General features: G+C 42.8%; 1 protein-coding gene across 1 annotated transcript in view; it reads left to right on the plus strand.

Moving 5' to 3' along the window:
* lyplal1 (lysophospholipase like 1) overlaps positions 1 to 25,449 on the plus strand; it is a 52,757-nt gene that overhangs the window by 19,508 nt on the left and 7,800 nt on the right. Inside the window, exons 2-3 of the mRNA XM_041209196.1 lie at positions 10,392 to 10,491; positions 11,132 to 11,301. Of these exons, the coding sequence (XP_041065130.1) occupies positions 10,392 to 10,491; positions 11,132 to 11,301 (270 nt within the window). The remainder of the gene's footprint in view (positions 1 to 10,391; positions 10,492 to 11,131; positions 11,302 to 25,449) is intronic.

A 25,449-nucleotide genomic window follows, 5' to 3' on the forward strand; every position in this document is an offset into this window, starting at 1 on the left:
GAGCAATAGTAATAGGGGATTCGTTAGTTAGCGAAGCAGACAGGCATTTCTGTGGCCGTGGACATGACTCCAGGATGGCATGTTGCCTCCCTGGTACCAGAGTCAAAGATGTCACAGAATGGCTGCTAGACATTCTTCTTGGGGAGGATGAACAGCCAGATGTCATGGTACAATTGGTACCACCGACATAGGTAGGAAGAGGGATGAGGTCCTGAAAGCAAATGTTAGGAAGTTAAGAAAGAAATCAGAAAGCAAGACCTCAAAAGCAGTAATCTCAGGATGACTCCCAGTGCCACTTGCTCGTGAGCGTAGGAATAGAATTAAGCAACTCAACATGTGGCTGGAGAAGTGATGTAGGAGAGAGGGCATCAGATTTCTGAGGATTTGGGACCAGTTCTGGGGCAGGTGGACCTGTATAAAATGAACAGGTTGCACCTTAGTAGGACTGGAACTAAATCTCCCTCCCAGGGAGATTTGCTAGTGCTGCTGAGGAGGGTTTAATCTAGATTCACAGTGGGGTGGGAACCTGAGAGGGAGCTCAGATTGGAGAGAAGCAAAACTGGTAACAGGAAGTAGAAAAGTAGTAAGCAAAATTGTAAGGCAGACATATTGAAGGCACTGGACACTGCAAAGTCTATGGGCCCTGACAATATTCTGGCAATAGTATTGAAGACTTGGGATCCAGAGCTTGCCACGCCCCTAGCCAAGCTGTTCCAGTACAGCTACAACACTGCCATCTACCCGTCATTAGGGAAAATTGCCAGGTATGCCCTGTGCACAAAAAGCAAGGCAAATCCAACCCGACCAATTACCGCCACTACTCTTGATCATCAGTAAAGTGATGGAAGGGATCATCAACAGTGCTTTCAAGTGGCACTTCCTTAGCAATAACCTGCTCACTGATGCTCAGTTTGGGTTCCGCCAAGGCCACTCAGCACTTGACATTATTACAGCCTTGGTTCAAACATGGATAAAAGAGCTGAACTTCAGAGGTGAGGCAAGAGTGACTGCCCTTGACATCAAGTCCACATTTGACCAAGTGTGACATCAAGGAGCTCTAGCAAAACTGGAGTCAATGGGAAGCAGGAAGAAAGCTCTCTGCTGGTTGGCGTCATACCTAGCACAAAGGAAGATGGTTACAGTTATTGGAGGTCAATCATCTCAGTTCCAGGGCATCACTGCAGGAGTTTCTCAGGGTAGCGTCCTCGGCCCAACCATCTTCAGCTGCTTCATCAATGGCCTTCCTTCCATCATAAAGTCAGAAGTGGGGGTGTTCACTGATTATTTTTCACTGATGATGGCACAATGTTCAGCACCATTCGCCACTCCTCGGTTACTGAAGCAGTCCATGTCCAAATGCAGCAAGGCCTGGACAATATCCAGGCTTGGGCTGACAAGTAGCAAGTAACATTTGTGCCACACAAGTGCCAGGCAATGACCATCTCTAATAAGAGAATCCAATCATCACCCCCTGTCATTGAGGGACATTACCATCTCTGAATCTCCCACTATCAACATCCTGGGGGTTACCATTGACCAGAAACTGAACTGGACAAATATAAATACTGTGGCTATAAGAGCAGGTCAGAAGCCAGGAATCCTGCAGCGAATAAGTCACCTCCTGACTCCCCAAAGCCTGTCCACCATCTACAGAACACAAGTCAGGAGTATTGTGATGGAATACTCTCCACTTGCCTGGATGAGTGCAGCTCCAACAACACTGAAGATGCTTGACACCATCCAGGACAAAGCAACCTGCTTGATTGGCACCCCATCCACAAACATTAACTCCCTCCACCACTGACATACAGTGGCAGCACTGTGTACCATCTACAAGATGTACTGCAGGAACTCACCAAGGCTGCTCCACCAGCACCCTCTAATCGCACGACTGCTACCATCTAGAAGGACAAGGATAGCATACACACGAGAACACCACCACCTGGAAGTTGCCCTCCAAGCCACTTACCATCCTGACTTGCAACTATATCGTCGTTCCTTCACTGTGGCTGGGTCAAAATCCTGGAACTCTCTCCCTAACAGCACTGTGGGTATACCACATGAACTGCAGTGGTTCAAGAAGGCATCTCATCACCACCTTCTCAAGGGTAAGGGAGATGGGCAATAAATGCTGGCCTAATCAGCAATGCCCACATCCCACAAAATTAATTTTAAACAAGCATTTTAAACAAGGATTAGAATGCAGAATAATGTTAAAAAGGCAAAGTTAAAAGCACCCTATTTGAATGCACGCAGCATTCGCAACAAGGTAAATGATTTGAAAGCACAAATAAAGGTAAATGGATATGATTTAATTGCCATTATGGAGACGTGGTTACATGGTGACCAAAACTGTAAGCTGAGTATTCAAGGATATTCATCATTTAGAAAGGATAGGCAAAAAGGAAAAAGAGGTGGGGTAGTGCAATGAATAAGGAACGAGATCAGTACATTGGTAAGAGAGGATCCTAGATCGAAGGATCAGGTTTGGGTGGAGCTAAGAAACAGCAGGAGGCAGCAAACATTGGTGAGAGTTGTTTCTCGGCCACCAAACTGTAGTGGTAATGTTGGGCACGGTATCAATCAGGAAAAATTTAGAGCTGCATGTAACATGGATAATACTGTAATAATGGGCAACTGCAATTTACATATAGACTGGGTAAATCTTAACAGCACTAATGCTGCAGAGGATAAACTCCTGGAATATGTAGAAGATGGCTTTCTGGAGCAGTAGATTTTAAGAACCAACTAGGGATCGGGATATTTTAGATTTAGTATTATGTAATGAGAAAGAACTAATTAATAGTCTTGCTGTAAATGACCCTTTAGGAAATAGTGATCATAATATGATAGAATTTTACATTAAATTTGAAAGTGATATGGTTCATTCTGAAGCTAGGGTTGTAAATCTGAACAAAGGAAACTATGAAGGTATGAGGGGCAAGTTGGCTATAGTGGATTTGGAAAATACATTAAAACATTTGACAGTAGAAAGGCAATGACTAGTATTTAAAGAAGTATTACATAGTCTATAACAAATATACATTTCTCTAATCCACAAAAACAGAACAGGAATGTTAAATAACTGGCTAACAAAAGAAATTAAAGATTGCATTTGATCAAAGGAATTGGCTTATAAAGTTGCCGGAAAAGGTCGTAAGCCCAAGGATTGGGAGCAATTTAGAATCTAACAAAGGAGGACCAAGAAACTGAAAAAGGTAGGGAAAAGAGAATAAGCTAACAAGAAACATAGAGACGGACTGTAAAAGCTTCTTTAGGTATGTGAAAAGGAAAAGATTAGCAAGGACAAAAGTGGGTCCATTACAGGCAGAGACAAGAGAATTTATAATGGAGAGCAGGGAAATGATGGAGAAACTAAACAATTACTTTGTGCCTATCTTCACAGAGGAAAATGTAGAAAATCTCCCAGAAATACTATGGAACCAAGGGGAACTTGTGAAAATGAGGAAGTGAAAGAAATTAATATTAATGAAGAGGTAGTACTTGAAAAATTAATTGGATTGAAGGTTGATAAATCTCTGGACCAGATGAGCTACATCCCAAAGCGTTGAAGGGGTTGGCTATAGAGACAGTGAATGCATTGGTTATCTTGCAAAACTCTATAGATTCTGGAAAGCTCCTGTAGGCTGGAAAGTAGCAATTGTAACCTCACTATTTAAGAAGGGAGGGAGTGAGAAAACGGAGAACTACAGACCTGTTTAACATCAATAGTAAGGAAAATGTTAGAATCTATTATAAATGATTTGATAACTGGACACTTAGAAATAATGACGTTTCGCCAGAGTCAGTATTGATTTATGAATGCAAAATCATGTTTGACAAACCTTTTAGAGTTTTTTGAGGATGTTACTTGTAGCATAGATAAAGGGGAACCAGTGGGTTGGTGTATTTGGATTTTCAAAAGGCTTTTAATAAGGTCCCACACAGGAGATTAGCAAGCAAAATTAGAGCCCATGGGATTTGGGGTAATTCACTGATATTGTTTGAGAATTGGTTAACAGACAGAAAACAGGGAGTAGGAATAAGTGGGTCATTCTCAGGATGGCAAGCTGTTACTAGTGAGGGACTGCAAGGATCAGTGTTGGGGCCAGAGCTGTCCGCAATGTATGTAAATGCAATATTTCCAAATTTGCCGATGACACAAAACTAGGTGGGAATGTAAATTGTGAGGAGGGTGCAAGGAGGCTTCAAGGGGATTTGGACAGGTTAAGTGAGTGGGCAAGAACATGATAGATAGAATATAATGTGAATAAGTTATCCACTTTGGTAGAAAAAAACAGAAATACAGAGTATTTCTTAAATGGTGAGAGGTTGAGAAATGTTAATGTCCAAAGGAACATGTTCATGAGTCACTAAAAGCTAGCATGCAGGTGCAACAACCAATTAGGAAGGTAAATGGTAGTTGGCCTTCATCGCAAGGGTTTTTGAGTTAGAAGGCATCAGGGATATCAGAAGTGTGTCTGCATGGTGCAAACATGGGACCGAAGTTTGGCAAAATAACTAGGGGAATCCTGAGACTGAGAGGAGGGAACCCAGGGAAAGGTCCCAGAGAGAGAGGGGACCCAAGGAGAAAGACCAAGGTCTCTAAGAAAGAGGCTCCAAGTAGCAGTAGTGCTTCAGATGGCAGGCTCCATAGAGTAAGGGCTCGGGAGAAGCTCTAGAGAGCTCAAAAGGCAGTGAAAAGATGGTAACTCTGTGTCAAAGTGTCATAGAGGTCTACAGCACAGAAAAAGGCTCTTCGGCCCATTGAGTCTGCATCGGTCAAACAAGTACCTATTCTAATCCCATTTTCCAGCACTAGGCCCATAGCCTTGTATGCCATGGCATCGCAAGTGCATATCCAAATACTTCCTAAATGTTATGACGGTTTCTGCCTCTACCACCCTTTTAGGCAGTGAGTTCAAGATTCCCGCCACCCTCCGGGTGAAAAAATTCTTCCTCGCATCCCCTCTAAACCTGTTGCCCCTTACTTAAATCTATGACCCCTGGTTATTGATCCCTCCACCAAGGGGAATAGATCCTTCCTGTCTACCCTATCTATGCCCCTCATAATTTTATACACCTCAATCATGTTCCCCCTCATTCTCCTCTGCTCCAGGGAAAATAACCCCAGTCTATCCAATCTCTCCTCATAACTAAAACTCTCCAGTCCAGGCAACATCCTGGTAAATCTCCTCTGCACTCTCTCCAGTGTAATCACCTCCTTCCTATAATGTGGATTTCAGAACTGCACGCAATACTCTAGCTGTGGCCTAACCAGTATTTTATACAGTTCCAGCATAGCCTTCCTGCTCTTCTATTCTATGCCTCAGCTAATAAAGGCAAGTATCCCATATGCCTTCTTAACCATCTTATCTACCTGTCCCACTACCTTAAGGGACCAGTGGACGTGCACATCAAGGTCCCTCTGATCCTCGGTGCTTCCCAGAGTCCTACCATCCATCGTGTATTCCCATGCCTTGTTTGTCCTGCCCATGTGCATCACCTCACATTTATCCGGATTAAATTCCATTTGCCACTGATCAGCCCATCTGACCAGCCTGTCTATATCCTTCTGTAATCTAAGGCTATCCTCCTCTCTATTTACCACGAACTTACTGATCAACCCTCCTACATTCAGGTCTAAATTGTTTATATATACCACAAACAGAAAGGGACCCAGCACCGATCCCTGTGGAACCCCACTGGGCACAGGCATCCAGTCACAAAAACACCCCTCGACCATCACCCTCTACTTCCTGCCACTCAGTCAATTCTCGATCCAATTTGCCAAATTGCCTTGTATCTCATGGGCTCTTACCGTCATTATCAGTCTCCCATGTGGGAGCTTATCAAAAGCCTTGCTGAAGTCCAGGTAAATTACGCCAACTGCATTGCCCTCATCTACACACTGTTCACCTCTTTGAAAAATTCAAATTGGTCAGACATGACCGCCCCTTAACAAATCCATGCTGACTGTCCTTAATTAATCCCTGCCTTTCAAAGTGTAGATTAATTCTGACCCTCAGAATTGCTTCCAATAGTTTCCCCACCACTGAGGTTAGACTGACTGGCCTGTAGTTCCCTGGTTTATCCCTTCCTCCCTTCTTGAATAACGGTACCAAATTGGTTGTCCTCCAGTCCTCTGGCACCTCTCCTGTGGCCAGAGAGGGATTGAAAGTTATTACTAGCGCCCCTGCTATCTCCTCCCTTTCCTCACTCAACAACCTGGGATACATTTCATCCAGGCCTGGAGATTTATCTACTTTTAAGCCTGCCAGACCACATAGAACCTCCTCCCTTTCTATGCTAATTTCTTTAATTATATCACAGTCCTTCTGCCTGAATTCCATACCCACATCGTCTCTGTCACTTGCGAACACCGACACAAAGTATTCATTTAGAACCCTACCTACGTCTTCCAGCTCCACACACATTACCACTATGGTCCTTAATGGCCCTATTCTTTCCCTAGTTATCCACTTATAATATACTTATAAAATAACTTTGAATTTTCCTTTATTTTACCTGCCAATGTTTTTTCATGCCCCATTTTTGCTCTCCTAATTTCCTTTTTAAGTTCCCCCCTACACATTCTATACTTCTCCAGGGCTTCCGCTGTTTTGAACCCTCAGTGTCTGCCATATGCCTCCCTTTTTCTCTTTATCCAATCCTGTATATCCCTCAACATCCAGGATCCCCTGGATTTGTTGGTCCCACCCTTTGTCTTTACTGGAATATGTTGGCTCTGTACTCTCCCTGTTTCCTTCTTGAATGAGTCCCACTGCTTTGACGCAGATTTACCTAAAAGTAGCTGCTCCCAGTCCACTCTGGCCAAATCATATCTGATCTTATTAAAATCGCCCTTCCCCCAATTTAGAACTCTGATTTCTGGCCCATCCTTATCCTTTTCCATAAGAACCTTGAATCTAATGGAGTTATGATCACTATCTGCAAAATTCTCCCCCACTGATACCTCTACCACTTGCCCGTCGTCATTCCCTAAAATTAAGTCCAGGACCGTCCTTTCTCTTGTAGGACCTTCTACGTACTGACTTAAAAAGTTCTCCTGAATGCATTTTAAGAATTCCATTCCCTCTAAACCTATTACACTATGACTAAGCCAATTAATGTTGGGGAATTTGAAATCCCCCACGATTACTACCCTATTATTTTTACACTTATCTGAAATTTGCTTACATATCTGCTTTTCTATTTCGTTCTGATTATTTGGGGGCCTGTAGTACACTCCCAGCAATGTGATTGCTCCTTTTTTGTTTTTCAGTTCTATCCATATGGCTTCGTTTGAGGAGCCTTCTAAGATGTCATCCCTCCTTACTGCTTTAATTGATTCCTTGATTAATATTGCAATACTCCCTCTTACCTCCTTCCTTGTCTTGCCTGAAGACCCAAAATCCTGGAATATTGAGCTGCCAATCCTGCCCCTCTCTCAACCATGTCTCTGTGACAGCAATGACATCATACTTTGACGTGTTAATATGTGCCCTCAACTCATCTGCCTTATTCTTCAGACCCTTGCATTAAAATAAATGCCATCCATCCTTGCCAAACTCCCTTGTGCCTTAACTGGCCTATAATTTCTATGCCTCCCAGACTCACTTGCTCTCTCTTCTAATTTTTTCTGTGCATCTCCCCCTGCTGAACCTCCTCTCAGGATGCCATCCCCCTGCCAAGTTAGTTTAAACCCTCCCCAACAGCACTAGCAAACCTCCCTGCAAGGATGTTGGTCCCATTTCAGTTCAGGTGCAAGCAGTCCGCCTTGTACAGGTCCCACCGCCCCTAGAAACGGCCCCAATACCCCAGAAATCTAAAGCCCTCCCTCCTACACCATCTCTCCAACCACGCATTTATCTGGACTAACCTCCTATTTCTATACTCAGTAGCGCATGGCACCGGAAGTAATCCAAAGATTACTACTTTTGAGTTCCTGTTTTTTAATCTGTTTCCTCGCTCCCTAAATTCTGCTTGCAGGACCACATCCCTCTTTCTACCTATGTCATTGGTACCAATATGTACCACGATCTCTGTCTGTTTTCCCTCCCCCTTTAGAATGCCCTGCAGCCGTTCAGTGACATCCTTGACCCTGGCACCAGGGAGGCAACATACCATCCTGAATTCACATCTACGGCTGCAGAAACGCCTGTGCTGTGGGCCCTTTGGGCAAAGGTAACCCTTTGGAGCAGTGGTGTTCTGATTGGCCTGGCCAAAGATCTGGAGTTGTGCCTGTGAGTCGGTGCTGGCGTTTGGCCTTGGGAAGCCAGTGGAATGTAGTCTCAGGAGAAGAGAGTAAACTATTAGGAGGTCAGCAGTATTTGAGGCAGTCTGAATCAGAGCAATTTTTGGAAGGCACTCAGAGGCTAGATCTTTGCAGGTGAGGACTGGAAATCCCTTGTTGGGGAGGCAGAGTTTTAACAAGATTGTGTAACTAACAGTGGACACTGACATCTGGGTGGGTTGCAGAGATCTGTCTTGGTCACATCTGCCATTTATTATGCAGTATAGTGTTTTCAACCAATGTTTGCCTGTTAACTCACATGTACTTCATGTTGATTCTGAATGTTAGAGTGTAAGATAGATATTGTAAATTGTTTTATTTTTCTCACTTCAACTGGTAAAGTTTATTCCATGGTTTAACAACTGTGGAATCTTGTGCCTTTATTCTCTTAGTAAGTACCTGGGATCTCAGGCTTAGTCTACTTTAAACAGAAAGTTACTGGTCCCTCACAGGATCGTACCAAAAATTGGGGATCTAGTCCAAGATCATAGGTTTCAGTGAGGTTGCACCTGGAGTACTATGTACTGTTTTGATCTCCTTAAAAAATGTACTTGCCTTAGAGGGGTGCAACAAAGATTTGCTAGATTGGGCAGCCCTGTCATCTCAGGAATCAGTGAGGATAAATTGACCAGAATAGACTCGTATTCTGTGGAGGTTGGAAGAGGCATTGACAGCATAGCTGCTGATAGGCTGTAAATCATGGCTGGAGATTCTAGAACTAGGCATCATAATCTCAGGATAAGGGATCAACCATTTAGAACTGAAATGCTGAGAAACTTCTTCACTCGGTGGGTTGTGAATCTTTGGAATTCTCTACCCCAGAGGGCTGTAGATATACAGGCGATAAGTATATTTAAGATTAAGATTGATAGATTTCGATAGAGGGGAATTAAGGGATATGGGGACAGGACATGAAAGTCGAGTTGATGTAGAAGTTCAGCCATGATTTAAAAACAGAAAATGCTAGAAATACTAAGCAGGCCAGGCTTGGAAACTGGAACTGGAAAAAGTTAGAAATGTAAATACAATAAATTGTCCATAATTTTATTGAATGGTGGAGCAGATTGAATTGGCTGTATTGACCTACCCCTGCGCCTATTTCTAATGTCCCTATGCCAGGAATTGTCTGATTATATGTGAACATTTTAGTGTGTGTGTATATGAATAGCTTTTATATTTATAAATATAGATATTTTACTCAGTTCCCACTGCACATTTCCAACTAAAATGCTGGATGAGTTCAGTTGACTGCCTCTGGCAGTACTGTTCTCTAACTAGTTGTTGATGGGAGCAAATCAGGTTAGCTCAACTTTTTTGAGTTTCCTTCGCTATGAGGAAACTAGTTCGAGTTGGTGCTTCAGCAGTGGAACCATTTCCATTTATGTGGAAATACAGCCACTGAATTAAGATACAACATCTTGGTAAATTAGCATGTTAAGTTGTTCCAACATCCCTGCTGTTACATTAAATTGACTGTAAGAAATCTTTTGAGCTTGCACATAAAGGACAATTGGTTTGTCAACCATGTTATGTTGAAAGGCTTTATAACCTTGTTAAAACATTGCTCCAATGATGATAAAATGCCACTTGTGTGTTCTGTATGACAATTTGCTGCTTTACGAGTCTAAGTTGGAAAACCAGGTCACAGCACTGTGTATTAGGTGGATTGTCTTGAACCTTGCGACAAACTTTTGTAGGTCACACTTATTCACAGTGGTAAACAGTCTGATCCAGGTGACCACAGTCACATACTGGACTGTCATTCAAATTCCATTTGTGAAGGATGTATAGTGATATTGCAGGGAGAGTGTGGATCCTGTTGCGTGTGGACCTCTTGTTTTCAAGGGAGGTCATACCCTGAAGGTTCCACTGTCAGATCACTCACCACCACCCCTTTGATGATGTTCATGCCATTTGTCCTTTCTCTCAAAACTTGCAACGCTAAAAGCATTCACAGAGCTCCAGAAAGGTTTGTGTGAATTGAGTCATATTCAGGAGGTTCTGAAGATCATTATGGATTGACAGTTCTGGGCCTTAGTAGTGGCCTTAAAAATGCATAACACTCTGTATGGTATTTATTTTTTCTGTCTTTTAGGTGATACCGGGCAAGGTATAAGAGAATGGATAAAAGATGTACTGAAACAAGATCTGATTTTTCAACACATACGTGTAATTTATCCAACAGCATCTTTAAGGTATCATTTAACTATCTGAAAATAATTGTTCAATGCAAATATGCCTAAGACCCAGTAAGTTAGAACCACATTGTCTCAGCCAGAATTAGAAAATTACTAAGTAACATTTTGTTTATAAGAGAGATGAATTATAAATACTGTAATTCATTTTTTCTGAATCACCCAACTCTGATAATCTTGTGAAATTACTGTTCTTTGACCTCTATATTTGACACTGTTATCTTAAATATAAATATTTAATTGGATAAAGTATCAACTTTCTGGTGTCTTCTGAATTCTGCTATGGATATATCTATTCAGAGATAGCAGTGTATTTCCCATGCACTTATTATAGTGAGTTGCAGAAAAGAGATAATAGGAGATGGGAACAATTGGTTCGCAGTTGTAGCCAAGTTCTAACATAACTAAGTTATTTAGTAGGCTTCAGGTTAACGTTTTTGTAGTACAGCCAAAGTAAACAATGCAAAAGTCAGCTTTTTAACTATTTAAATTTATACCTTTGTACCAACATTTAAACCATGGCCGGTTTACCCTTTTTCTTGTTCTGCCATATTTTTAAGTGGTCTTAATTTCAAATTACGAGTTAACTGTCCTAAATTTGATTTGCACACTTGATTGTTTTTTATTATCACTTTTTCAGAGCATATACACCTATGAATGGAACCCTGTCAAACGTGTGGTTTGACAGGTACAAAATTTCCAATAACTGTCCGGAACATCTTGAATCGATGGATTCAATGTGCCATACACTGGGTAGGTTGGTGGATGAAGAGGTCAAAGCTGGAGTTGCAAAGGACAGATTAATCTTAGGTAAAAATGTTATCAGTTTTCCTAATATTTTAAACAAAACACACGGTAATCTAAGAATCTACCTTTTCTTTCCCATTCCTGTTTCCTGTCTGCTATCCTTCCATCAAGTATGTTTATCCTGGCACAGTCTCTGGATTGTATCACAGATTCACTGTCTAAAAATAAAGATGCATGTGGTTGATCATATCCTTTTGCACTTATAATTTTGGTCATATCATTTAGTTTGTGAAGTCAATCATTTTTTAACTCCTGGGCAAAAGAGGATTGTTTTACTTAGAAAGTATGTGTACTTGTCTAATCAGTTTCCTTCCAACATGATTTCTTTGCTTGATACTGGGGAAACCTGATACCTTTATTTCAACTCTGGCGGGAGAAAATGCACATTTGCAGTGGATTATTAAATCTAGTCCTGCTGTAACTTCACACATTTAACTACTCAAAAGAATCTGGTGGTTTTTAACATTCACAGCAAGTGGTAAATTAAACCAAGGGCAATATACTTCTGATTTTGTATTTTAGTTTGCTTTTAGAAAGATCAAAAAAAAAACCACCAGCTATATTTCCAACATAATGATAAAATTTATTTTGGCAATTGTGTATTCTTGCTTGTTATTCATACTGACAAACATATCTTTTGTTAAGTGATATATTTGCAGTTCATAGCTGTTGAAAAGTTACAGCTATCATTCGGAATGAAACTATTAGTAAATTGGCCCAGAGGGAACAAGAATAACGAGGTAGTTAGCTCACCCATCCTGTAGCTGTTGTATATAGTAATGTTTGCCTGCAGCAAGAATATCTGTTTTATGAGGTAGTCTGAATCTTGAGCGCTACAAGCAGCATTATTGACATCAGAGTTAAAAACACAGCCTCGAGTTACCCAATTTATAATTGTCAGGGACTGGAAACATATTAACCTCACAATGTAGCTTTCTTTGTTGCTGTTTAGCACATTGCTGTCCTACAATTCTGCTAACATTGAGACAATGCAAATTCAAAATGGCCAGCGTAATGAGGTCTGAGACTAATTCATTCTCAGCTGTACATTTTTGCTGCAATTAACACTGCAATATTTAAAAACACATTTGGAAAAATTTTAGTACCACAGTCATTGGAAAGATTAAATTACCAGCTGTGTAGGAAGTGAAACTATGCCCCAGTATTTGTTTTCTCTGATTCAGACATTATACACAGATGCAAAGCAGGAAAGCTTAGATGCTCATTGAAATTTTGAACTAGGTGACGTACTATGTATTAGAGTCCAACGTTCTGAGTAGCCAAAGGGCCATTTCTTTGTATGGTTCACATTGATTATGTTGTCTGTTTGTATTTGACTTCAATTTTCTCTATATTTCTTTTTGTAAGTCTCTTTTTCCTTTAAGTCTCCAGCCTCCTGTATGTCTCCCAGTTTCACTGTGTTTCTGTCATAATTGCTAATTTATTAATATAACCATTCATTAGCTCTATCCTTTTTGGAAGTGCAGTGTAAACACAGAATGATCACCAACATAGTAGGATTGGCTAGGAAGCTGCCACCGCATGCAATGTTGAGGAAACTAAGGAACAAGGGTCAGACAGGGAGGGAGTGAAGTAGTTAAGGAATTCTCAACTGGGTAAGTGCAGGGATCACATAATTAAGGTACTAGCCAATTCTCTAGGTTTTAACAAGTTAAATTAAAATCAGAATTTGATTTGTGGCACTATATGTGTTTTACTTTTCTTGAATGTTTAATTATTGCTGCCGATGACTCATCCATTGAAAAATAGAACTGACACCAAAAGTTCGACATCATTGATTAATATAATTAAGTCCAGAAATATTTTTTATGTTAATAAATAAACTAAATTGATCAATGGTAGTTGAAAACATACTTGTGTACATTTGCAATCAGTGAAGATTTTTTTATGGAGTATCAGGAAACAACAATGATTACAATGACATTTAATATTGAATAACAAATTCAAACTTAATCTTATTGAAATAATAAAAACATTCAATGTGAAGATTAGCAAGAAGATGTCTTCCAAAGTTACTTCATGTAATTGTCATTGGTTTCCTTTCATTATTGAAGATGGTGTTTCTTGCGTTTCATCTGGCAGGCGTTTTAACATGACAGTGGAGTCCAATTGCAGACCTGCATGGTTTTCCACAGTAAAGACAAGGATGAATTGTCTCATTTTGGTCTGGGACCTTTTAGCTGTCTGTGTTCCTTGCTGTTCGAAGGGAGCAACACCGATATTTGAGATTGTTCCCCAGATAGTCCTTTCTTCTGCATTTCTTTCCCAGTCTTTGGTGGACATGCCACATTTCCTGATGTTTGCTCTCGAGAAATCTTTGAACCTTAAACTCAACCTAATTCATGGGCAATGTCCAAGTTTAAGTGGTGAATACATGACCGCTTTAGGGATTTTATCATCAGTCACACGTACTACATGTCCAATCCATCTGAGCTGAGCTCTGATAATGAATGCTTCAATTCCAGACATTTCTGCTCTTTGAAGTAAATCAATGTTGGGCACTTTACCCTCGCTTTTGATGCCCATGATGTTCCAAATGTATCTCATGTGCTTAAACTGCTTAATATAATAAAAACAGAAAATGCTAGAAAACCTCAGCAGGTCTGGCAGCATCTGTGGAGAGAGAAAGAAAGTTAACATTTCAAGTCCATATGACTCTTCTTCCTAGGATTGCTGCTCTCAACACCTCCTGAGATCCACACTCAGTGCCATGTACCACCATATGTACACACTTGACCTCACTCTCCAGCAGTACCGACTTACCCTACCTCAAAGCTGTCCTTGTCCCCAGTTTCATTTTATTCTTCATCTCATCTGACACTTTAATAATAAACTTTTTCTCTTCCCTTCTGGTGCTAATGAACCTGCACAGATGCTGCCAGACCTGCTGAGGTTTTCTAGCATTTTTTTGTTATTATTTCAGATTTCCAGAATCCGCAGTATTTTGCTTTTATCAAACTGCTCAATATGCCTGGAATAGGTAGTCCATATCCCACAGGCACATAGGAGGGTAGATATTACCACAGCTTTTAGGGATGAGAAATTTCTGCCATTTGGTGGAATTCCGACTTTTGAATAATGGAATTCTGCCCTTGTAATTTTTTTTCTGACCTCAGCCACTGCCTCCTCCAATGTAGACAAAGCCAGGAAGAGAGAGTCTCAAAGCCTAGAAAATCTCTGCCAATAATGAGGCTGGGAGTAGGGCCAGGTAAGCAATCACTCCTTCTACTACATTCCTCATTATCCATCCAGCACCAAGGGCGGGGAGAGGGGAAGTAGCAGAGCCTGAGTCTCCAGTGAGTTCGACAGGCTTAAGACCATAAGATGTAAGAGCAGAAGAAGGCCATTCAGCCCATCGAGTCTGCTCCACCATTCAATGAGATCGTGGCTGATCTGATAATCTTCAACTCCACTTTCCTGCCTTTTCCACATAACCCTTGATTCCCTTACTGACTAAAAATCTGTCTATCTCAGCCTTGAATATACTTAATAACCTAGCCTCTTCAGCCCTCTGCAGTAAAGAATTCCACAGATTGACTACCCTCTGAGATAAGAAATTTCTTCTCATCTCTGTTTTAAATCGGCACCCCCTTACTCTGAGATTATGCCCTCTAGTCCTAGACTCTCCCACAAAGGGAAGCCACCTCTCAGCATCTACCCTGTCAAGCCCCCTAAGAATCTTTTTTGTTTCAATAAGGTCGCCTCTCATTCTTCTAAACTCCAATGAGTACAGGCCCAACCTACTCAACCTCTCCTCATAAGAAAATCCCTCCATACCCAGGATCAACCTAGTGAACCTTCTCTGAACTGCCTCCAGTGCCATTATATCTTTGTATCTTTCCTTAGATAAGGGGACCAAAACTGTTCACAGTATTCTAGGTGTGGTCTAACTAGTGCCTTGTATAGTTTTAGCAAGGCTTCCCTATTTTTATACTCTATTCTCTTTGAAAGAAAGGCCAACATTCCGTTTGCCTTCTCTATTACCTGCTGCACTTGTATGCTAGCTTTTTGGGATTCATGCACGAGGACCCCCAAATCCCTCTGAGCTGCAGCTTTCTTCAGTCTTTCTCCATTTAAATAATATTCAGCTTCTCTATTCTTCCTGCCAAAGTGCATAACCTCGCATTTTCCCATATTATATTCCGTCTGCCAAGTTTTTGCCCACTTACTTAACCTGTCTATATCCCTCTGTAGACTCTTTGTGTCATCCTCACCACTTGCTTTCCCACCTATTTTTGTGTCATCTGCAAACTTGGCGATCGTACAGTCATTTCCCTCAGCCAAGTCGTTAATATCTATTGTAAATAATTGTCGCCCCAGCACTGATCCTTGTGGCACTCCACCAGGTTGACATCCTGAAAATGCCCCCTGTATCCCAACTCTCTGTCTTTTATTAGCCCTGGCGAGGGGGCAGCTGCAGCAGTTCCGAGTTTCTGTGGAGTTCGGAAGGCCCAGGGGTTGGTGGGGAGGAAGGAGTAGTGGAGCCCAGTCTCCACACTATTCAGCTGGCTCTGGTATGAGGTGGAAGGGAAAGAGGAGGGAGACCAAGCCTTTGCAGTATTCAGCAGACCAAGGGGAAAGGAGAAAGAGGAAGAGATCAGCGGAGCCCAAACCTGATGCAGAAGTCTTTTTTTCTCTGGAAGACTTGGAAACAGCGGCTGAAGAGAATGTAAACGGGGATGAGTCAAAACTGGAAGTTTCCTAATTAGTAAAGTAGGGACTGCAATGTGCATTATTTACTTGTCAAGCCAAAAGAATGAGATGTTTAAATTTGTGCTTGGGAAAGGAAACTGAAGGTTGATCACTTCTGATCTCCAACAGAAAAAAAATAAATTACAGAATTCTTCACTGCATTAAAAAACTCTCAAGACACGAACATTTTTTCTTCATTCAGTGAGATGTTATAATGTAATCAGCTTTAGAATGCATGAAATTGCAATATTCATCCATTGCAAAAAAAGAAAAAAACTCAAGATGTAAGAATCATTCTTAAACAATGCAACATGAGCATATGGAGAATCAAATATGTAGTTATTGTAAAAGTGTCATTTATTAACCAAAGTACTTTTAGATAATAGACTCAGAACAACTTTGTTTAGAATCATTTGTCTTCTAAAACTAATTTGACAACCTTCCTCTAATGCTAACTCAGATTGGTACACTTTTGTTTATAACATGAGTTCTTCATTGAAGCAGTTCTGAACCAGTGTTCTTGCAACATAGGATAAAACTGACATGTTAAGGGACATACTTTGATACAGTACAATAGTTACCCAGGAAAGAACAGTGGAGACCAAGTCTCGGTTGATTATAGTGAATTAGCGCCAGTGGGCCCTTAGGCTGGCTCGGTGTTGCTGTAAGGCTGTTGCAAAGGCCAGGCTGCAGAGGGTGGGAGGGAGTGGGTGGGAAGAACGGGCTGCTGAGTTTTTTTTTACTCTTTCATGGGATGTGTGCATCACTGGCTAGGCCAGCATTTGTTGCCTAATTATAATTATATACTGAATGTTACAATGCTGCTTTATTGCTGTTTTGTTTCTGCAGGCATCTGAGGTCATTTAATCGTCAAAGAGTTTTTTTTTAATATATTCGTTCATGGGATGTAGGCATCACTGGCAAGGCCAGAAGTTGCTACCCGTTCCTAATCATCCTTGAAAAGCTGGTGATGAAATAAAATGGGGTCGCATTGAAAAATAATTTGCAAAGCACTGCTGTAGTCCTTTACACAAAAACAAAATGCTGGAAAAACTCAGCAGGTCTCACAGCATCTGTGGAGAGAAAGGCAGAGTTAACGTTTCGAGTCCGAATGATGCTTTTTCAGAGCTCTGAAGAAAAGTTATACAGGTTTGAAATGTTAACTCTCCATTTCTCTCCACAGATGCTGTCAGACCTGCTGAGTTTTTCCAGCATTTTATTTTGTTTCAGATTTCCAGCATCCATAGTATTTTGCCTTTATCTTGCTGTAGCCCTTTGCTTGGTTTCATATGTACATAATCCAGCAAGGTCATGTTCTGTTGTTAGTACGGATTTCAACCATGCACTAACTGCATTGAACATTGAAATGCTGGGGTCACTTGGTGATTTGATACAAACTTGATGGTAATAGAAGGTAACACTTAATGTTTCTGCCTGAAGTCTAATAATTCTACCGATTTAAAGTAGCCCAGAAGCATTTGCATTGTGAATTAGTGAATTCACTACTGTAATTACATGATTCCTTGTCACACAAAAAAAACAAACATTTTTATCTTTGGCCATTCTCGTCCCTGCAGCTTTGTACACAGCAATTATAAGTTTGATATCCCGGTTCCTCCACAATCTCTTGCATAAACAACCAAATTCTGGGCTTGCTCTGGCAATTTTATTTACCACCTTACTGTCAACGCGGATATTTCTGGAGATTGTACTTCTGAGAAAGTTGAAATAACAGCCTTCAGGGTTGTGTCATTGATAATTACACCAGGTGGGATATAGTCAGAGTTTGGTGGTGGTTGATGGAGTATCTCTGTTTTCATAAGCTGATGGTTAGCCCATAGTGATCAGCCACTTTTGCAAAACAGTCCATGATCCATCGAAGGCCATACTCAGAGACAAGGATACAATCATCGCCAAACAGCAATTCCTGTAGTGTCATCACTGATACCTTATTTGAAGATTTCAATTCATCCAAAGTTAAAGAGATTGCCATCTGATCTGAATTGTATGAATATTCCATCAGTATTTCCATCAAATCTCCAGAAAGCATGGCAGCAAATGCCCGGATTTTCACTCCTGAGGTGGTTCACAGAGCTGGGAAATTTCCTGACTCGCTGAACCCACCTCGAAAGAAACTGCCCCAGAGAGCTGGATTTTCGCACCAGGCTGGTAGAAGCAGGATGGAGTTGGGCCCGCCTTCTCCTCTTAGGCAGTCCTTTGAAGTCGAGGATGGCTTGTGCACACGCTAAAAATAAGTTCTCACGTGACTGAAGAGTCCAATGCACGACCTACAGTTTCTGTCACAGGTGGGGCAGACAGTGATAGGGGGAATGGTTGGGCGGGATGTCTGGGTCGCCACGCGCTCCTTTCGCTGTTGACACTTGGCTTCAGCTAGCCCTTGGCGATGAGACTTGAGGTGTTCAGTTCCTTCCCTCCACTTTGGGCAGTCTTAGGTCAGGGATTCTCAGATGTTGGTGGTGATGTTGCACTTTTTCGAGGAGGCTTTGAAGGTGTCCTTGAAGTGTTTCCTCTGACTTACTGGGGCTCACTTGCCGTGTCGAAGCTCCAAGTAGAGCGCTTGTTTCGGGAGTCTCGTGTCAGGCATGCACATGATGTGGCCTGCCCTGCGGAGCTGATTGAGCATGGTCAGTGCTCCAATGCTGAGGATTTTGGCCTGAGCAAGAACACTTAACGTTGGTGCACCTATCCTGCCAATGGATTTGCAGGATCTTGCTGGTGGTACTTCTTCAGAGTTTTGAGGTGCCTACTGTATATAATCCATGTCCCTGAGCCATATAGGCGAGCAGATATCACTACTGCTCTGTAGACCATGAACTTCGGCTGGGTTTGAGGTCCCGGTCTTCAAACACTCTCTTCCTCAGGTGGCCGAAGGCCACGCTAGCATACTAAAGATGGTGTTGAACATCATAGTCAATGTCTGCCCTTGTTGACAGTAGGCTCCCAAAGTTTGGAAAGTGGTCCACATTGTCCAAGGCCTCATCGTGGATTATGATAACACCTTCACCAAGACGTACTAAACATCCATAAAACAAAGGTCCTCTACCAACCTGCCCCCTCCACGCCACACTGTACCCCAGGGCCCACCAACCCTGGAAGGAGCAGAGTTGCAGAGGCAGGCCCTGTTAGGGTAATATATCTTGGATACAGTATAAAAGGAGGGCCTATAAGGAATGCCTGCTGTGAGGCAGCAAGTGCATGGAATTGCTGCTGGTTGTGGGAGGAGATGCCAGTCAGGTCAAGAGTGAGGTGAGCACTAACTGTCATAGTTGTCCAACTGGTTGCTGACGCTGGAAGAGATGGCCCATCATGGGCTTTCCATTGGAAAATATAAACATTACTGTTGCCTATTCATACTGTAATGAAGGAGCACACCCTATATAGTTAAGGCTGGAAATGCTTCACAAGACACAGCCACAGGAGATGTCAGCATCTTGGCATCAACAGCTGCTCACGATATTCTATATTGATTCATTATGTCTCAGGGATGATTGATAGATACAACATGCAGAACCATTGCCCTTCCATCTACTCTCTTTCCACCCATTTCTCAGGGTGCAGCCATACAATTGAGCCTTGCACAAGACCCTCACAGCTGCACCCTGTCATGGCAAAACAGTGTGACTTAGGGGAATCAGGCCAGCAGGGTAGTTTGTGTTCAGAAGCACAATATGCCATCTGGTAGTAACAGGAACAAATGCCAGCCCACTGGACATTCGTCCAGCCCCATTTTGCACCCTCCCGCACCCTCCCACCCCCCCAACATCAGGCATTGCTGAGCTAGAGAACATGGTTTTTCTATATAAGCTGATGTACCTGTGTGAGACCAATCAAAGCCAGAAACCTTAAGTGCCCATGTTTTTTTTTGTCATGTCAGGATGTCACAAAGAAAGCCAAGTGGGGAAAGATCAGGAGGGGCTGTGCCCCACTTCAGTGACCAGGACCTGCAGATCCTGGTCGAGGAGGTCCAGAGACATCACAACACATTATATGGGAGTGGCCAGCAAAATCCACCTACAGCAACCAAGAGGGCATGGCAGGATTTACCCTCTTCCATGAGTTCATTAGGGTACCATGCCAGAACTTGGATTCAGTGCAAAATAGGTTCCACAACCTTCTGCGCTCCAGCAAGGCGAGTTGTTCATCAGAAGCACACAGAGGTCCAAGTGATGGTTCACATCTGGATGCTGTGCCTGTACTGGGAGACGTCGCACATACCTCTCCTATAGCATGGAAGTTTGTAGGTCCAAGCTGTTCCTGTAGGTGGACACATTGGAGATGTGAATGTACATTGTGATGGCACTGCCAGATTCAAGAGATTTGTTGCTAGCGACACAATATATGAGACTAACGTCAGTCTGTATGTTGTATCTGCAGGAGAAATGGGCCCATAATGCCAGGGAGATGACCTGTACTGAGGGTGGGTGTGCGAGGCTATGGGTGATCAGAAATGTTGAGGAGACTGTCATGGAGTTAACTAGAGTATCCACCTGGCCCGTTGTCAGGTGCTAAAGGCAGTAGTAGAGGCACTTTGGAACAAGGTGGTAATGGCGGAGGTGATCTTGTTAGTTCACTAAGCAGAAGGGAACATTGATATGAGAGAGTGCGAAGGTTGGATTGCATGATAAGGGCACAGCAACTATGGTTAGAGGCTAAATGCATTCACTCATAATGTAAAGGGCTAAATCTCATGACCACTTTCTGTGTCTCACACATGTTCCTGCAGCACTCACCCAGCGCCACCCTCCACCCATGGGCCACCTCATCCCTTGGGCCTCAGAAGGAGGAAGAGATGTCGGAGAAGGCAGCGTCACATCTGACCAGCCCACACTCTTCTAACTCATTTACTAGTATATCGGAGGCATGCAGTACATTTTGAGTCAGAGGCACATGATGAAGGACACCTCACCAGAGTGCAGGAGGCAGTGTCTGAATCAAAGACAGCTGTGCACAGTTCCTCTCAGAGGATGGAGGAGTCATGATGATGCTGCAGTAGACATGGAGGGTGGGCCTCAGGAGTTACTTCCTGAGACACATAATTTGAAGCATCAGTAGCAGATGTGCGGACATCTGGCAGAGTTCCCTAAGGCAATGAGAGCTCACACTCTGAGTGTGGAGAAGTCCATGACGGTGATGAGCTCTACCTTGCCTTGGCTTGACCACGTGAACTCTAACCATGGGGGAATGGCCAATCTCATGGAGAGACACATGCAGCATCACTCAGTGAATCAAGAGTAGCGTAACTCCCTGCAAGGGTACAAGGCTCGCTCAGTAGCCTGGACCAGTCTGCTCAGAGTGTAAGTACTGACATCTATGGAATATATGATGAGCTGTGTTCCCTTAACAGGAAGTTTGCACTTGTGACACAACAGCTACTGGAATGGATGACAGCTGAACCCCAGCAGCCAGCCCCAGCTAACCCACCTAAAGGCCCACCTAGGGATTTGTAGGTTAGTGAGGCGGGTGAAGATTCTGGAGTTCCTCAGCATCCTCATCATCTAGCTAAGGTAATAGTAAACCAAGGGTTGATGATTGAGATGTTCCTTGCAGCATTTCTTGTCCATCAATAATTGCCTTTAAGGAAGGATCAATCATCAGACTCAATGATCAAATCCAGCTTGTCAGGTGCACTTCAAGCATGAGTGCTGTGTCGAAGGGAGTCATCCGCATGTGATTGTTAAACAGTGACTTATGTGAATTCCCTGTATATCAAGATGTCCAGGTAAGCATGCACAGAATCAAAGAATTGTTACAGTACAGAAAGAGGCCATTTGACCCATCATGTCTGCACTGGCTGTCCAAATGAGCAGTTTACTTGGTGCCATTCCATTGTTTTCCCAAACCGTGTTCATTCTTCCCTTTCAGATATACATCTAATTCTTTTTTGAATGCCTTGATTGATTGTGTTGTTTCTCCACAATATTTGAAGCCTTTATTTTCTAGGTAGAGATTGTGAGTTCACAGGGAGCCAAGGTATTAGGTAGCATTGTACATTGCAGAGGCCACACATTCCTAACACTGGACGCTGGTGGTGGATAGATAATGTAGAAGGTAGTAAAAGGAGTGGCAAGCATGTGCCATGCGCTATGTGTAGCCGCTGCAGGACTGTTAGAACATACAATCGTATCTGAAGGTTGTGGGTGAAAAGTCTTGTTTCCTACTGGCACTCTTCACAAAGTGGGCATAGTTTGAGTAGGCACAAGGTGGTGATTTCTCTGGCTTATTTACATCTTCTAACATTTATGTGCACAGTTCATGTTGTAAATATCTTCTCAAGGTCTATTTGTGCAATATGTTGAGGCCAGGGATTATGATGGTCATAGTTTCAGCCATGTCAATGGCACTGAGTTTGTATGTGTTGTTGGTTTTCTTTCTTGTTGGGGATGGGTATTTCTCTGAAGAAGTGTGGCTTCCATATGAAATGTTTGTCATGCCCAGTGAAGACATATCCTATTCATGACTTCAAACATGGGGACTGTTTTCGTATGGAAGATTCTGGAACAGTCTTTAATTTTTTTTTAAAATGGACATTCACAAAGTGGTTAAGATGTCTGTCAAGGGTCATGTGACCTTTGGAATTGGAGTTAAACATGGACTATCTGAAGCTTCTGGAAAATTCCCAATTGCATCATCCTGGGGGGGGGGGGCTCCCCCTTTAATGGACATATCAAGATGAATACTATCCATGGAATTCACAAATCTGAGTGTCTGGGGATTTACCTAAAACACAAATCCAGACTCCAATTTGGAACCCTAACAATGAGAACTGGGCACAACTCAGTTCGTTCTGAGTAAATGTGAAGAACTCATCCATTATCTCCATTGTATAGCAATGGTATAGCCTTAAACCATTCCAGGTGACAATTGGTCGTGTTAACTTCAGCAATTTCAGTCACATATTTTATCTGAAGACCCAAAAAGATCTGAGCAGACTGCAGAGAACACAGAAAGCTGCAACAACAGCAGCAGTAAAAGGCAGTGTCATCTTTGCTTTTAAGAATCTGGAGGCTGTGAAAATCTTAAAAACCTCTCAGCCTGATTCTTTTTCTGTCAAAAGTCCATCATTACAAAACCCAACTGCCTGATAAAGTAGCCATAAGGAACCAACTTTGTGATCTGCTGAGAAGCCTTCTCTTCAAGAAAATTCTGCAATAATCCTGATATTTGGCTCCAGCTATTTGAACTCATGTAAGCTACAATTCAAGATTGGAAAAGACTCTTTATCAGGCCCTCAAAGACTATTCTTTGACAACGAGCCAGGCAGGCAAATAAACTGTCAACTATCCTTTTGGTTTGCAACTTGTAAACGTATACTATTCTCTTTTTTGTGTGTGTGGGCGTGAGTGACATAGCATTTAAACTTCAAGCCTGCATGCATAAATAAATAATCCTCTTTAGTTAATTCCCTGAAAGCTTGCTGCTGGTATTCATATTGACTACTCACTCGTTGGGTGGTGGGGGTTTGGGTGGGGGGGGGTTGTTGGTTAAAAATCACACGCGCCTCTGCTTTTCAAAACCACACTGACAATGGATAGTAAGGGAAGGCAATTGGGGGTTTCAGTTTATCTCTCCTCTCCTGTCTTTAACAGCTTTATTATGTGGAAGTTTCTCAAAAGGGACTGGCTGATGCACTTGGTAATATTTCAAGAGCCAAGGAGAATTAGCAGGCTTCTGGTGATGAGCCCTTCCTGTAAAGAATCTGTCATGTATACATGAGCCTGCCCCTCAGTTGGTCTCCCATTGCCATCCACTTCCTCCTCCTCTTCCTCCTCCATATCATCTCCCTGATCCTAAATGGAGCTGCTGCCACCTCCTCTTCCTCATCTCCCCCCTCCCTAGATCTCATAACTAAAGGGTTGGCTTCTGCCCTCTCTAGTTGTAGGCCCCTCTGCTGCACCATATTTGGAGCACGCAGCACACAACTACTATTCTGGAGACTCTTGCAGGGGAATACTGTAGTGCTCCTCCAGAATGGTCATCTTAAAGATGCCAATAGCCTGTTCTATTGTGTTGCGAGTCAGCAGATAACTTGTTGTAGTGCCTCTTGGGTTCTGTGTGAGGCCACCTAAAGGGGGTCATCAGCCACATGCTTAAGGGGTCCCCTGTGTCCCCCAGAAGCCAACCGCAGACCTGTCTTGGTGTCAGAAACATCTGAGGCAGCTGAGAATTCCTCAGTATGAAAGAACCATGGCTTCCAGGGTTCCATGTACATATGTATAGGAACAACTTGGTGTGTTCACACATCACCTGCACATTCAAGGTGCTGAAGGATTTGCCAATTTTGAAAGTGACCGATTGATGCTTTAGTGCTGTAATGGCGACATGGGTGCAGTTGATAGCCCCTGTACTTGAGGAAAACCTGCCAATTTCACAAACCCCCCAGGCCTTGTACATCTACAACTCCACATCCATTGGGAAGTTTATGTCCTCCCCCACACAAGCAAAGAGGGCATTTGTAACTGGCTTGATGCACCTGTGCATGGCTGATATGCTTACTGATATACCCCTGGAAAGAGCCGGCAGCATAAAAATTTAGAGCCACTGTGACTTTACTTTAAGTGCCACTGGTGGGGCATTCTGATCTGTAGACTGTGGTACCTGATCTTGTTGCACCATGGGACACATCTCGGTAACCAATTCCTGGGTTAATCTGAACCGCCTCCTGCACTGGTTTTCTGTCATATCCAGATTAGACCTCTACAGCCAGTGTACTCTTAGCTCAGGGTAAAACCTTGTGTCCTCCTCGTGCCTAGTGCACACTGTGCTGCCTCCAACTCCTGGCCTTGTTCCCTGTTACTGGCCGCACTTTGCTCCTGCTCACTTGCCTCTATGGTGCGAATATGCAATGGTGCCATCCCCATTTTGCAGCTTCTTTGGCATTATGCACGCTCATCGCCTTAACTGGTACACTTTCCTTCCTCCCACTTCAATGTCCAGGTCAGGAGGGCTGAAGAGATAGACCCTTCCAAGGCCACAGGCCCCACCTTCCCACTCCCTTAGGTAGCAACCTTGCACCTGTGTTTGGAATGGTTGAACTTCTGTGGTACTTCTTGAAACTTTTGCACTCCCCAAAAGGGTACGTAATCTCGGAAATGACCTTTCACTACCATTACGACTTTTGCACAAAGTCAACTGTCACACAAGTTGGGTTCTGGAAATGCCAACAATGAAAATCGCTTCTGCTTGCAGTTGCCTGCACCTTTAAATGTGTCGCAGCTTCCACGAAGTGTGCATGTGCAAAATCTGCCCTGCCCTATTGTCCCAACCCCTCAGGTTGTGCTGGATCTGGGGTGGAACTTCCGGATTCAGAGCCATGGCGCCATTTTGTATGAACAACACATTGAAAATCCGGGCCAAAGAATATACTGAAGAGCACAAAGGCCATGACACCACTTGTTTTGTCAGAAGGGTCAGTGTATT

Source organism: Carcharodon carcharias, chromosome 2 (genome assembly GCF_017639515.1).
Source record: "Carcharodon carcharias isolate sCarCar2 chromosome 2, sCarCar2.pri, whole genome shotgun sequence".
Lineage (NCBI taxonomy): Eukaryota > Metazoa > Chordata > Chondrichthyes > Lamniformes > Lamnidae > Carcharodon > Carcharodon carcharias.